Source organism: Petromyzon marinus, chromosome 5 (assembly GCF_048934315.1).
Source record: "Petromyzon marinus isolate PM22_M1 ecotype Great Lakes invasive population chromosome 5, UKy_Petmar_22M1.pri1.0, whole genome shotgun sequence".
NCBI lineage: Eukaryota > Metazoa > Chordata > Hyperoartia > Petromyzontiformes > Petromyzontidae > Petromyzon > Petromyzon marinus.
Window position 1 is genome coordinate 19,230,112 of NC_133671.1, and position 16,248 is coordinate 19,246,359.

A 16,248-nucleotide genomic window follows, 5' to 3' on the forward strand; every position below is an offset into this window, starting at 1 on the left:
CCTTTCTGGGAATAAAATTGGTGTAAAACCTATTCTTATTTTTCACACTGATACTGGCAAAAGGTCCCATAGATAATATAACAGCTCAACCAGACCTATAAATGTTCTGATACTTGCATTGTATTTATACTATTCACCATTTAGGCGTTTTTTGGTCTATGTATGGTGTAAGCCAATCAATTTCAAAGACAATGCATCTATTATATTATCAGAGCATAATTGTTTGCATGTTTTACCACAACTACGTGTGGGTTAATGCAGGCGTTGATGCCTTTCAAAAGGCATCTGTTTCGTGTTTGAACATCTTAACACCTATTTTATTGACAGAAACGATCAAACTTTAATTCTTATTTTTCAGTGCGTAACACTCGTCGCTCTTCAGTTCTTGCACGTGGCAATATGTTCAGGAGCGAAATGCCAATGTCGAGGTCTGATGGCCATGAGAGGGCTTCAGGAGCGAGTTTGTGTAGCTTTGCTATTCCTCCGTTGAAGGATTTGCAGCCTGCAGTGGTTTTCTATATCGTCCATAGTTTGAATTGCTTGGTCACAATCGCACTACCGTGGCTTTGGCTTTACTATCCTCATTCATGAAGGAGAGGTGCGCAGAGGTTCTGTTCATGTTCTGATGCATCTGTGAAACGTCTGTGGACATCTGTGAAAAAGTGCCTCGTAGCTCGTCGGATTTCACCAGGATAAATAAAGATTCTGATTCTGGTGTAGATGATGGTTACCACCAGTGGATTTGAGGAATGTCAGAGCCAGGAGGTGTGGTGTTTGTGTCGCGAATTCGGTGTTTATTCTGGACGTCGACTTTGTTTGCCAACCTTCTGGGTGAGAGTCAAGGAATATCACCACCTATGCATTTGTACACACATCCGCTCAGTCACACGGCCTTCTGGGAGTGCATCATATCCGCAGCATTGGTGCGACACAAGAAAAACTCTTGATCAGTCTCGACATAGTGTTTCACTAACAGGCAGGCCCAGCCAAAGCCAGTGTTGTTGGACTGCCAGAGGGAGGGAGGGAGCAGGGAGGGAGAGGAGGGGAGGGAGGGATCATCACAGAGCCGAGAGCCTTGGGCCATGCAGATCCAAGCTGCAGTGAGGGGAGGTTGAAGCAACATAACACCGGAACCAAGGAACAGAGCGCATCCCAGAGTACGTCGATAGAGGAGATGGAGCGTTGTAATAAATCTGTGTGTAATACTTGGAGGATTATTACAGCGCAGGGTTGTGAGAGGCAAAGGTGGCTGGGGGGGGGGGCATAGGGGGGGCTTCACCCAGCAGTGGATTGATCATGGCTGCTGCTGATGATGTTGAAATGTCGATTAATGAACATTCCGAGGTAGAGAAGGTGTGCAGCAGCTGCAGTGTGGCTCGCGTGCTTTGCGAGAAGACTCGAGTTCGATTCCCAGCCAAAGCCAACAATGCGAGTGATTCTGAGCCAGGCCCGCCCGACCCACCATCACCGTCCCGCCCTGACCAGCGCGGTGAAATATGGTCAAAGTCCCCCCATGGCCGACACGGCACGGGGAGGTCTTCATCTATTAATGGATTGAGAATGGCCTGAAATTATTACCATTATTAATACTCCTTTAACGACATTCAACTGTCTTCTCCCTTTTCCTAAAATTCCCACTGCTACCATCACCACCACCTCATCCTCCTTCCTGCTCCCCCCCCCGAAAAAACAACCCATACCGTGCGCGCTCCACCACCCAACCCCCATCCCTCCCGTGTGCTCCTTTGCTCGCAATCCCCCATCGCGGCGCCGCTCACATTTCCTTCTGCATGGCTGACCGCCGCCACCGCCCCGGTTGATTGTCCCGGCTTAAATTGCGCAAAGGCGCGGCAGGCACGGCAGTGAGTCGGGCAAGCAGGGCTGACAGACAGGCGGGACAGACAGACAGGTGGGACAGGCGGGCGGGAGGGCAGACGGGCGCGGAGTCGAACGATGAGCTTCCTATGACCGATGAAGAGCGATGAATCAGAAGTTTACTTCCCGGGTAAATGTGATTGGAGATTTCAGTTCTTTGAGTGTGATTTTTAGCCCGTTCGCATGCTTTGTCCGAGAGTTGGCCGAGTCGACTGTGGGCGTGGAAGGAGAGAAGACGTGCGTAGGGAGGAGAGTGGAGGTTCGTTTGGCAGGCGCTGAAGAGTCCCGATTGTGCCGGGAGTGGTTGCAGCGATGGATGTGTGGGAGAAGGATACGCGGGGGAGGGGGGCGAGGGCGGTCGAGGGGGGTGCCGTGGAGTCTTGGGGGTGAGAAAGCTGGTGGACACGTGCGCCGACTTGCAAAGGGGGCAGCTGTTCCCTGATGGTGCTTTGCGCTGATCTATCGATTAAAAGCGATTGCTGCGCTCAAGATTCGTTTGCCGAATCGTGCGTGGGTGATTCGATTTAAACGGGCATGTGGATTTCCGCACCCAGTATTATGATTCATCATGTTTTCTTTAGGCCATGGCTACGCGATTGTGTCGCAGGCTGTGCATTACCTAGGCGGTGGCTGTGGTCAGACGCTCCCCACCGCGGCGTTCTGCGTTGACGCAGTGACATCATCACAAGAGGGCTGCGATGCCTCGCATTTAATCTAGGAAAAGCCTCGCTGATTCTCAGTACTCTGCATTGGCAGTTTCCTGCATTGGGATGTTTTGGCCGATTCCACTTCACGAGTGTTTCGCATCAAGCGGGACGCAAAAAAACTGCCGATCCCAGAGAAATAAATCCAAGGCCGTAATTATAACATATATTGGGGGGGACACATCCCCCCCAATATTCAAATAAGCTCAAAATGTCCCCCCCAATATATCGCTATAAAATAGATTTCTGTTTATATGATTGTGGTTACGGTTGTACTTTATTAATCCCTAATCTCAGCCATTACATACAATGAAACAAGAAAAGGTAAAAAAGTAAAAACAGAGCACTGTAATACAATACACTATTAGACATTGTTGTTAAAAATAAATAAAAAGTCCATCCCATGTGTTAGTGAATTTTTAAATATTTTAGGCAGGAAATTAGTTTTCAAATTTAGATTTTTTTCTGGGGGGGGGGAGGATCCCCGGATTCCCTGGAAGATTTGGTCACCACCAATGTTGACTCCATGGCTACGGCTTTGAATAAATCGGAGCACGCACTCGAGTGGATAACGCACGTCTATGCAGAATGAGGTCCACCCCGGTGTTCGTTTGTGCAGCGTTGCGACAACTGCGGCTGGCGCGTGAATCCTCCGCGGAGGAAATTCACACGCGGCAACGTTTTGCGATGAATGGGCAGCCGCAGGGCTCTGAATGCTGCAGCAGCAGCAGTGGCGGCGGCGGCTTTCTTTACGATCGTCGCTCTCGCCTTTATCCCAACTCTGGCAGAGGCAGCGGCCGCTGGGGATCATGCCCGCGTCAAGCTCGTTACCGAGCCCTGGGTGGGGGTGGATGTTGATGGCGGTGGGGACGCGAGGGGGGGTGGTGATTGGGAGGGAGGGGGGCGGTGGGCATCATGCAGGGAGTGAGCACTTTTCGGAAGGCGTTGCCCTGCAAACTGCGTCGTTCCACAGCGCTTCAAGTGGCTCGGTTGGTGGGCTAAGACCGGTGTAGGTGGAAAATGGCGGTATTCTTGTTTTTAAGATGGTAATTAATTGATAATAAAGTTAAAATCGTGACCCAGGAAGACCTCACTGAGTTTCAGGCTCTTTTCCAAAAGGGCCCTGCTCCAGAGTTGGGATGTTTGACCGCAATGCTGTTCAGGCGAGTTTTGCTTCGTGCGGCAGTTAACCGGAGATACCCAGAGAAAGCCTGCCTTGCGTACATACGGTCGATCCAAGGCTTCATCCACGCCGCTTAGCTTCAGAGCTCCAGCGAGGTCGGTTCGTATTTGGGGCCATTTGGCCACGACGTGCGATTGAAGTTGAAGAGCTTTTCCTTTTCACGAATTAAATTATGCTCGTATGAAATAATTTTGTGCTTTTTTCACTGCCCGTGATCCTGAAATTAGCATATTTTAATCATGCCCTCATTGATTTTGTACATCTGAGTAGAAGTGCCTTTTTTCCATCTCCACAAAAAAAATCCATAACATTTTCCAATATGAAGAGTCTACGAGTGATGTCCTTACCCCCGCGCGCCCTCGGTCAAGTTCATCCCAGATAATTTAATATATTTTTAACACGTAGGCTTACGCGACCCAATTTTATTCATAATAAAGGTTTTTTGGGTTAGATGGTGTAAACATAAATGTGTCGTTAACCCACGACCACCCATTAACCGACCACTACCCATCAACCCACAGTAAACCCACAACATTTACAATTGAGTAGTCAATTTTAAGTGTTGTTTGTTTATCCACACCGATGTGCTGAAGTAATAACTAATTGGCACGTTTTGTTCACGTGACAACCCTTACTAATTGGCTATGTCGAGTAGTGGTGGGTTAATGACACATTTATATTTTCGCAATCTAACCCAAAAACCTTAATTATGAATGATAACATTTGTTCTAGAAAAAACATGTACACTTTCCATCTGACACGCGTCGTTCCCAAAAAACGGGCCCTATCGCGTGCCACTTCATTGTCAGTGACTCAGGCCATGTGGAGAAGGGAGCCGACGGAAACGTCTGTTTGCGTCCGGAGTATTTGATTGGAGGCAAAGTGTTTTCGCCGTTTATTCGGTGGCTATGCCAGCATCCTTCATCCTTCACTTCGACAGAACATCGAAGGGCAGCACAAATGTTTCCGCTTGCTAGATATGCGAGTGACATCAGGATATTTAAAAAAAAATTCCAGATAAAGTTGACAGGAGACTGGTCTGTTGGTCGGTCTGTTTGTCCAAAAAGACGTCGGCTATAAAACCCTGGCAGCTGCAGGGACAACATCGTGATGAAATGGGGTAGGAGGTAGAAGAAATAATAAAGAAATATACAAGGATGAAAAGTGAGGGCATGAGCAGACCTGCCTTCAGAGAGGGCCCACGCCGATTATCTCTAAATTTCTCGTTCGAACCACTGCAATTGGACGGCTGCAGGAGGAGAACAGGAGCGGCAGAATTTAGAAGAAAAACATAAAAATTACTGTTCTCGCGGTTGTGCTGCCGCGTAGCTCTCTGATGTGTTTTCGGCGGACATCGTGCTGTGTGTTGTAACAGCACGATGTCCGACGTTTCAGTTCAGTTTCCGAAGAAGCCACCAAGCTCGTGGCGCGAAGCGTCAGGACAACGCGCCGAGCTGTGCTGCGGTACAACCGGAAAACTCAGCGCAGAGTAAAATAAAAGATTATATATTACCTACTATAATTACCCAGATATGTCTGACCCGTCCCGCGCGTGACGTCACTGCACACGAGGCCCACCCCCCTCATTAATATTCATGAGTGGGTGGATTTTTACACTAACGCACGAGAAGGTCGCGCATTCCACATGCCGCACCCCTCCCCTCATTAATAATCATGAGCGGGTCACTCCATATGCCGCACCCCTCCACAATAACCATGAGGGGGTGACGTCACTCCACGTGCCGCACCCCTCCACAATAACCATTAGCGGGTGACGTCACTCCACATGGGGCAACCCCCCTCATTAATAATCATCACCTGAACAATTTTTATATTGAATATTTCAGATTTACTGCAATATACACTCGTCCTTGGACGGGCAAAAAAAGCTCGTTTAGAATACTCTTCTGGTTGATTTGAAGCTTTCGTGACTGCAGGAATCCATCGGTAAAGTCACGCAACTTTACCGAAAGAACCAAAGAGTAATACTCTCCTGGGTTAAAGTAAAGCCCAGCCCTCTGGTGCCAGGAAAATGGGGGACGTTTGACCGGTCGGTCACGGGAGGCCTTGCCGAGTTCTGGGGGGACGAGCGGGTGCGATGACTTCGCCCGCTTGCTGCAATAATCACAGCTGTCCGTCGCCCATAATACCGGTGACACGTACGAGGCTTCCTTCGTACCTTTGTTTATAATTAATAATCCAACATCAAACGGCGGCGCGCGGGGCCGCTGCCTGCTGTTCAGGGCCTCACGTGGAACTAGCACTGCCTCTTTGAGGTTTATTTAAAGGCTCTCTCGTTCTTTTTCATCTCTTACTTCAGGATTTTCTTTCTCTCCCCAGCAGCCCTAGACGTAGTGCAGCTGTCAGGATTTTATTGCTTGTTCTCTGCAAGTTTTTTTTTTTAAGATGACCGCGCGGTGTCCAACGTTCCGCTCCGCGTGCCGGGTGCCTCTTCGGCGAAACGTTACATTTTTCTGCACTCGCTGTGGGGAGATTATTCAGGCGCTGAACGCCGTTACTCAACAAGCTCCCAGCATGTGCGGCAAGGTGTCGAATGTCACGCCCCAACAATATGCGGCCCAAACCAAAAATACGTCCCGAGCGCTATACAACACGACCATGAAAACATACGCCGTCGAAAAAAACAAACGACACTTATTTCCATGCAGTGCATAGATTGAAAACGAATTTCTCTTGAGAACTGATTTTTGTGTTTAGTTTGTTGTCCTTCCCCCCGCACCTCTTATGATCACGGTTGTCTACGTACGAAAGAAGTTCTACACACACATGCTTTGCTGTTGTTGGGTGATTTCGTCAAATCTTTTAATCTAAAGGCAGCTAAAGCCTCCTGTGAACCACGTCACTTTCTCTGTGGTCACCCCCGCTGTAAATGCCTCTCCTCTCCCTGCCGCCCCCTGTGAAAACAGACGCCGCTCCGTGCAGCTCCGCTTTCTCTCCCCTCCCCTCTCATCATCACCCTCTCATCCCCTGCATCTTGGCCCAGTCATTGCTTCTCCCCCGCCTCCCCTTTCTGCCCAGCCTCTCCTCCCCCTTTCTTCCTGCTGCACATCTTTGAGTCATGCCGCTCTTCGTCCGTCTTGTCGAATTACGTCCAGGAATCTCACACTTTTCCCGGTAATCTTGTGCTGTGTCTGTCCTTTTGCACAATTTATTATTATTTTACTTATCCCGTGGTGCGCCAGGGGTGCAAAAAAATGAAATGTTTAATTAAACGATGAACATGGCAACAATTTGCAAGCGCAAGACAAGAATTTATCGCCACGCCCGGCGTGAAAACTAACACGTTGGGCGTACAATGGTGGGGTTTTTTTTTTTAGACGAAAAAAAAATGTAGACTTATTTTAAAACTTTCCATTCCACTCTCAAATCGTACAGAGAAGTGAAGTGGAGAGGGATCAGATAAACGTTTGTGGTTTTGCATTTTTGCAAAGCCCGTTGAGTGATATTTTTAGTCACACTTGATTAAGGATTTGGTATTCCCGCACTAAGTTACAGCGCAGCAGAGTCCACGACGTGGCCTGAAGTTGGAAATTTAGGGTTGTAGCGACGCACCCCATCGTCCATGAATACCGATTCTCTATGCTCACGATACATGCATCGAATCACGCAGGTCAGAATCCACGTATTTTTTTATACGCACGTGTCACATACTACAGTAAGTTCACGTGACCTCTGCAGCTGCTAGTGGCCGCTGTGTTTTATATAATTATTTTAAAAAAATGGCCAAGGGAGTGAATCCTTACACCACATCATATCAATGGTGTGAATCAATCTCCGCATCTTAAGCGTTATCCCCTGTATGGTTGGTGAGTTTTCTCCGGGTTTACCAGTTTCCTCCTACACGTAGCCAAACGCTCACAAGCAGCAGCATCGTCCATACACCCCAAATGTAGCAGGACCCTCCTGAAGGTGACACCTGAGACTCGGCGAGGCTGTCAGAGATTCCTTGCCAGGTGACCGCCGCCCACCTTTCAATAGACACAGACCCGTTGGACCAACCTTCCACATTCCTTAGCAGGGGGCCAGTCTCTCAAATAAGACAACCACTGTCAACTATCTACAAAGCGGTACACATTTTATCATCACCGGAAATTGGAGCTTTGCAACCTTACAATCGCACACGGAGTGTTTCTGGCAGCAGCCCCACCGGGGCGGTGAGTAAAGTATCTCCATTCCTCCCTCCGTTCAGCCATCCATCGTGTCAGCTCAGGGTTCAGAGGTCGAAGGTCAAATTACGTCTGCATATTCCCCCTTGATGTTCCTCCTGCTAATCTGGGTCCATCGCACCTCCGACTAGCACGGTTCGCTACATACCGTACGAAATAAGTTCAATATACGTACAGTAAAACCTTGGATTGCGAGCATAATTCGTTCCGGAAACGTGTTTGAAATCCAAAGCACTCGTATATCAAAGCACTCGTATATCAGTTGTGATCACGTGACGCTCGGCAGACAAAGCGTGTACGTACTACTCGTATTGCAAGACCCTCGCTCATTTATCAAATTTATATTTATTTAAAAAATGCTCATCCTGCAAAACACTCGCAGACCAAGTTACTCGCAATCCAAGGTTTTACTGTACATACATCCCTTGATGGCAACTCACCGCTACTGCCTCCACCAACTCCACCGGCACCACCGCCGCCACCACCGTGCCTCATCATTGTCTTCCGCCTCTCTTTCCAGACAAACGCACAAGGTGCACCAAAAAGTATATCGGAGAACGTAACTTATTGTTGGGGAGTCAGTGCTCGGTGTAGGTTCTCACACCGCGTCACCGGGGGAGAGAATGTCACCACACCCACGGGTTCGTCCTCCGCCACGCCGTTTCGCCGGTCTGCTCTGGCTCCTGCCGCCGTTGCCAATGCCGCTGTCAGATGCCGGAGAAACAGGTTCTCTGGTTTTTGTCTCGATGTCTTTTTTTCCCCTTCTTCCTTAAATAGCAACGTGAGCGGTCGCAACAGCAGAAGTGGTTGAGCCCACCCACCCAACTGTGCCCACCCGACCGTGCCCTGCCAGAGTTGTATAAACACGAGGGCTTGGGTCGAGACGGGGCAGATGCGGAAGGCACTACGGAGTTTTAATGCACGGTGCGTTTGACGTTCAAGCTTCTAAAGCGCTGCGCCCGAACGTCATCAGTGTTGGGCCCTCCACCGTGTGCATCTTGACCAGCGTCGGTGAAGTATGGTCAAACAACGGCCACGACAAGACGTAGCGTGGAGAGGCCGTCATCCAACGGTGGATTGACATAGGGGCTGTAATTTATTGTCTTTACGTGACGTCAAGCAGACCGGTGCTTTGTTTAAACTTGGTGAGAGCCCTTTTAGACTAAAAGTATTATTTTTCAGGGGATACCTGGATCGCTAAAGAAACAGCGCAATGTCAACATTAACAACATTTGTCTATCCACTGCTGGATGAAGGAATCCCTGTGCCATCACAATCCCACATGGTACAACAATAGCGCTGCAGTTGAAAGGGAATGCTCACCCCAATAACATCTGGTAAAGCAACATCAGTATTTTTTTTTTAAAACAAACTCGACTCTGCTGACAAGACCCAGACAATTGAAACTGTTCTGGAGTTTATTTGTTCAAAAAAATTCTGCTAATTAATATCAGCCTGGAAGACTGATACGCAAAAAATATACTTTATTTTGACGTGGAGATAACACAGTTCGCGTGGAAATCAAATTATTTACCTAATATTCAGGACACGGAGCGACACTTCGGCCAACGTCACGAGCAACAGGGCCATCCTGCAGAAAGAGTCTCAAGTCGTTCCTGAATCAATAAATGACGGGCTATTGTCGTTGATCGCCGTCAACATCGGCCGTGATCAATATCGGTAGAATAAAATGTGTTTTTACCGCCTTGAAGTGGGTGTCTTAATGGCACTCACTTTGTAAAAAATACTAAAAACATTTTTTTTTTAAAGAAAGTGCCCTCCGCATGCTTTCTCTGCGCTGCAGTTAAACTGTCGATGTGGTTTTACTCGGAACGGCTCTTATCTGTCAAGTCACGTGTGGCTTCATGGCCCATGGCGATTCTGTGGATGAACGATCTCACGATTTGGCAACGAGATTCGATTCGAGAACCGATTATTTCTCGTCTCCATTCTTGCCGCATATTTTAAATGCTTCCCAATTATGGATGTAACCATGAATGCATTCGTTAAACTAAACTATTTTATTTTACCAGGTAAGGCCCACTTTAGCTATATATCTCTTTTTCAGAAGCGACCTGGCCACAAATAAATAGCTCAACGAAATTGCATATTATGTGGAAATGTATAGCAGCCAAATACTCTAAACGCACGTTGATTCTAAATGTGGGGGCTGAAAACCGGAGGACACGGAGAAAAATTCAGACGGACACGGGGCGAACATGCAAACTCAGAATATACAGCAGGCGTCAGGTTCGGGATCGAACCCACGATTTCCTGTATACCAGGCGAGGTAGTTAACATCTCCTAGCCACCGCAGCTCTGTCCGTTTGTCTCTCCGTCTGTCTGTAACACAAAGGGGGGGGCGGCGGGGGGGGCATGATATCTGTTGTAAAGTTGGTCCCAAACGAATACAACGTGAGTGGAAAGTCAAGTCGCCGGTAGGGACACACATCCTATTGATTGGTTGATCAAAGTGTTTCCAAAGACCGGCGCAAAGATCTTAAGTTTGCACGTTTGCAAACAACTTTGTTTTCGTGACAGTTACCCGTTTGGTTTTCATTCTGCAAATGTTATATTTCTGAGGACAAGCGAATGCTCAGAGCGAGCATGATATGAATCCATGCATTTGCATTTTCTAGTTTCCTTTTTTTCTGTTTCAACTGGCCCCAATTCTGCTTCTTGCAGTAACCTACACCGTACCGAACTAATAAATTATAAGGTCGTATTCATTGCACACAAAGTGCTTGCCACAAATGAACCGCAATACCTTACTGATCTTGTCAAGGAACTCCGGTCATCCTCACAGCGTTTTTTGGCTGGCCATCAAACAAAGACGGTTGCTGCATCGCGCGCTTTCACATGCGCTTCTGAAGCCGTCTGGAACGCTCTTCCTTGCGATGTTAAGAAGCCACCGGAGCTATGCACTTTAGAATCTCGACTGTAAACTAATTTCTTTAGAACTGTTTAGTTGTTGTCACTCCGCACCTCCGATTAGCACGGTTGGCAAAGTACAGCACGAAAGAAGTTCAACGTACGTACGTACCACTTGGCACAGGATTTACATGAATAGCAAATGCTCCATTGCGACTCTCACGTTTGACGTGCATATCAATCGCGTTAAAAATAAAAATCGATTTCTAAACAACAATTAAATGTACCGTTCGCCTTTCGGCGTTGTTCTCTGGTCTGACACTGGTGATACCAGGCCCTAAAGAAGGCTGTCTTTTGTGTAGGCCAATCAGTTTCAAAGACAATGCATCATTTTCTGAGCCATGCTTGTTTGCAAGTTCACCACAAGTACGCAAAACGTTTCTATTTGGTGTTTGAACATTGTCACACCTGTTTTATTGCCAGAGAGGGTAAAATCTATTCTTATTTTTCTCATACTTTGATACTGGCAAAAAGGTCCCATTTTGTAGCTGCTCACCCCACGCTATAGATGCTCTGATAGTGCATTGTCTTTGTGCTGTTCGCCTTTTGGCGTTGTTCTCTCGTCTGAGACTCATGAGAGGCAAGGCCATACAGAAGGCTGCTTTCTCTGGTGTAGGCCAATCAGTTGCAGAGACAATATATTACATATATTGTGTTATCAGAGCCATGTTAGTTTGCATGGTTACCGCAAGTACCGTGCGTGGTTAATGCAGTACCTTGATTCCTTGCAAAAATGTTTCTCTTTGGTGTTTGAACATCTTAACATCTCTTGTTATAGTGCCAGAACGGTGTAAAGCCTATTCTTATTTTTTCATATGACGTTGAAATCGTCATTCTCGATAACCCTCGGCGCCTGAGGTTCTCCAATCGTTTTCTCTGCTTTGAAAACCCGGGGCGCTCGCTCGCTCGCTCGCATAAGTCACCCACGGGACGATCAGAAGTCGCCCAACGCTCGTGTTCATTACGCGTCTGCTCGACCGGCGCGGTGAAGTGTGCTCAACAGAGATGTTTTTATTTTTGTACGATTGTTAGCGCAGCAGCGGCCTCAATCACGTCGGGGGGGGGTGAGACTTTGGAGAGGCCTTGCATCGATATGATCGATGTAGTGTCGCGAAGAGGTGCCATTGCCCGAAACGACGACTCTTTGTATATTTTTCTTGACGAACGTGTTTCGGTTGTTGTTGTTATTTATGCTTGCGCACCAAGCACTTGTGCGTGCGTGCGTGCACACGTCCCGGCGAGCTTCGTAACGTGTGTTCACCTGGCACTTGAACGTTGCTGCCGATGCACGAAGCGTGTTGACACGCCGATGTTTGTCTTACGCGTGTCACTCCCTGCGTGTGTCATTGAGTGCGTGCCTCTTGTGTGTGTGTCAGTGTGGGGAGCGGTGGTGTAGCGGTTAGCGCTACACGGCGCTACGAACCCGGCAGAGGTGCGCGAGTTCGTTTCCCGCTCGCGGCCACTGACATCGGTGACGATTATATGAACTGAACCCGGGCCTCCCCTAGATACACTCAGCCTCAAATAAGTACCCAGTGCGATGTGTAAACATCGCCATTGGGGAGACAAAGGCGGCCGGGCGTGGCGCTGGCCACCCACCCCCTCGCGTGCCGTGCCGGCCTTCGTAGGTGCTCACTAACAGCACTTGCCCCAACAGTCTATGCAGGCTACACGGGGGACCTTGGTGTTTGTATCATTGTGTGTGTGTGTGCGCCTGCGGGGTGGCACAGGGGATGGCGCGCTGCACTTTGAACTTGGAGACACGAGTTCAATCCTTAGGCCATAACTTTCATATTTTTCTCACCTTGCTTGATTAAATAACCCCAGTGGTGTCACACGTACTCGGACAAAGGTACTTTTATTAATCCACTCTGGGATGACGATGATGCATTTAGCTGCACGTACGTGTGCAACCAATGACTTACTCCACATATAATCCATGATATTTAAAGCTACGTGGTAATTACCTTTGAAGTGACACCCGGTCCGTATTATTTTTGAGGATTTCAAAATGTTTCACTCGGCTCGCCGCATTTGTGTAACTGCCCGAAAGTTTCGCTTCACCTTGGGTGCGAGCGTGGTTTGTGTTCACGTGTGCGTCTGTGCATGCTCGCTCGCCCCTCTCGCCCGTGTGTTTGTGTCGCTCACTCACGCACGTTAGCTGTAGTGCAGAGGTCAGCGCACTGTGCTTTTGTAACCCGGTGACCCGATTTCGGTTCCCGCTCACGGCCAATAGCAGTGCGGAGCATTTGAGCCAGTCGTGGGGCCTCCTCTCCTCGGTACACTCGGCTTTGAATGAGTAGCTGAAGAGGGGGTCGGCGACCGAAATAACAAGAAGAGCCATTTTTTTTTCGGATTCGGTGAAAAACTCCACATTTCAAGAGCCGCCAATGCACGCTCTCATATACGTACGTACGCGCGTGCGTACCTTACGTCACGAAGCAGCCCGTAAAGAGCCGTATGCGGCTCCGGAGCGGCAGGTTGCCGACCGCTGGAGTTTGCTGGTGCCGTGTGTGTACAAACATCTGGATTTCAAACTCATTCCTTTAGAACGAATTTTTGTGTTTAGTTTGTTGTCCTTCCCCCGTACCTGCGTACGGCACGAAAGAAGTTCGACAGCGTACGTACACACAGCACTGGTGAGACAAAGACGTTCCGGGTCGTGGTGCTGGCCACACGCGGCCTCGTGCGTCGTGCCGGCCTTCATAGCTGATGCTCGTTAGCCGCACTTGCCCCAACAGGTCTGCATGTCTATATGGGGGATCTTTGTCTTTGGTGGCGCAGGGACACGGCGCTCCCGATGGACGTGGCTCGCCAGCGCGAGATGAAGTGGCTGGACATGCTGCAGCACTGGGACAGGTGGATGCCCAAGCGATACCAGAAGGTGAGTGAGCAGAGAGGCCGGGCGGCTGGGTTTGCCTTGGGGTTAGGGTTAAAGTTCACATTGGGGTTAAAGGTTTTGGTTGCAGCTATGGTTAAGGTTTAAGCTACGGTTAGTTTTTGGTTAAGGGTCGGGGTTAAGGTTATATGTTTTTGTTGGAGTTAGGTCCACGGTTTAAGGTACAATTAGTGTGAGAGTAAGCGTTAAGACGAGGGATAGGTTTTAGCATAGAGCTAGGGGCTAGATATCATGTTATAATTTGGGATAATGTTAAAACTTCAGTTAACATATAAGCATTATATTTAATTACAGTTAGTGTTGAAGTAATAGTTATGGTAAGGTTCATGGATAGAGCTAAGGTCACGGGGTTAAGGTTTAAGCTACGGCCAGTGTTCAGGGTCGAGTTGGCTGTTTTAGGCACTTGGGTTACAGTTCGGCTGGGCCACCAAAAAGGTTTTTGGAGGCCCGGGGCAAAATGCCTGATGAGGCCTCCTCTTCCTCCTCAAGTGCCCCACCTGAAAACTGCTCCCCACCTCCCCGCCCCCCTCCCCCCAACCACCTTCTCAACGGCCCTGTGGTTTTGTCTATGGTTAAGGGTACAGTTCGTGTTTAGGTTGAAGTTTGTTCTACCTGTTAAGAAGCTTTGGTTACAGTTATGGTTGGATTTAAGTTACCATTACGGCTAGAGTTGGGACAAGGGGATAGGTTTTTAGGTTTACGCTAAGGCTAGACCTGAACGTTGGGGGTTGAATTTATTGGTTTGGGTTGGTAAGGGTAAGGTTAAGGTTTAGATCCCAATATCATGCTTGAGATCGAGTGATGATAAGGGATAGGTTTGCGGTTAGAGCTCGGGCTAGAATTAGCGTGAGGGCTTTAAGGTGAGGGCCAGTTTTAAGTTGACATCCGAAAGAAAGCTACCAAATTCCTGGGAGGCTCAACCGGGACACATCTTCACCGTGTAGTCCCTCCGTCCGTCTTCGCCGCCCACTTTTGCATCGCCACGCCCGCTCAACCGGTGACACCGGCACGAGGCTTCTGAGAGCCGGAATACCGCCGGGACTGTCCCGGCCACGGCAGGATGCTCTGGGTCACTTTGGCTACGCGATCTTTTAGGTTTGAGGGTCGTGGACCTCGACTTTTGAAGGGATGGAAGTTTGGGTTGAGTGGGCCGAGTGGGAAGGCCCGGGGGGCGGGGGGCGGGGGGGAGTTCACGAAGGCGTGAAACCGGTCGGGCGAGCACCGGGAAAGAAAGTAACTCGCTGGAAAACAGACGAGACCAGCGGCTGTGAGGCTGCGTGGAGGTGCTCGTGCGTGCGTGCATATACAGTGCGCGTGTTCACATACACCGCGAGCTCACATACCTGACCTCAAATAGGGCATTGTCTCTTTTAGAGGCCCGAGGAAATACACTCGGAGGAGCGAAAGCTCCGCTTGTTTGTTTGTTTGTTTTTCACACGGTCGGTCAGTCCGGGAGGAAGTCTCAGGACCCGGCAGCGTTCCAGCAGAGAGAAAGAGAGAGCTGTGCTGGTGATAACGATGCCTTTTATTGACCACGAGGGCACCAGTTGGCGCACTGCGCTGTGACCCAGTGCGACCCGAGGTCAATTTCCGGCCACGGCCAACATCGGCGGCGAGTCATACCGGAATCGGTCTGACCATCCCGAACCCCCCCACAAACCCCCCACCACCTCCAACCCACCGCCCCCCTTCATCATCTTGCACCGACCAGCGTGGTGAAGTATGGCCAAACGGCTCACGGCATGGGCATGACACGTGGGTAAATAATTATTGCTATTATTATGATGATGATGTTCCCAGCAAAGTGTCAACACTTTTTCAGAGTGGGGTTTCTGCTACATTGGGATGTTTTAGCCATATCCAATTCACGACTATTTGGCTTTATATTATTAAAGGAAACTGCAGGAGCTGGAGAGAAAACCCACTTTGCGTACAAGGAAGTTGGGGATGGAGTGGGGTGTGGCAACACTCGATGTTCCACACAGATAGATTCAAGAATCCACTGTTGTGCCGCCCATCTCGTCGCCACCTCGCAGCCCAAGCCTACAACAGCTGGTATTCAAAAGCGACCCCCCCCCCCACCAAGTAACTAACCAGGCCCGAGCTTGCTTCACATCCGAGATTTAGCAAGGTCGGGGGCATTCAGGGTGATTTGGTCACAGTAATAATCCAGGACTGCCAGTGTATAGTTAAGCACACATATAAGTAGAAATCCATTCTGTGCCTCCACATGTGAATAATACATTTGTTTTAGTCCGTCGGTCTACTGGCTTTTCCAGACCAATACTATCCAGCAGCATTTGTTTAAGCAAGCAAACTCTGTAAACGGGTGTATAGTTGGTCAATGGTCTCGGCTCGGGCACATTATAGAAGCTATATGAAGCCAAGTTGCATCGTAATAATGCGAGTGCTGTTAAGGAACTTTATTTTGTGGTTAATTGACTTTTCTGACGTTTGGTTCTGGGCGTT

At 48.9% G+C, this 16,248-nt stretch overlaps 1 protein-coding gene across 1 annotated transcript in view; it reads left to right on the plus strand.

The window, feature by feature from the left end:
* LOC116939181 (TBC1 domain family member 10A-like) overlaps positions 1-16,248 on the plus strand; it is a 41,093-nt gene that overhangs the window by 9,638 nt on the left and 15,207 nt on the right. The window contains exon 2 of the mRNA XM_032947284.2: positions 13,665-13,764. Within this exon, the coding sequence (XP_032803175.1) occupies positions 13,665-13,764 (100 nt within the window). The remainder of the gene's footprint in view (positions 1-13,664; positions 13,765-16,248) is intronic.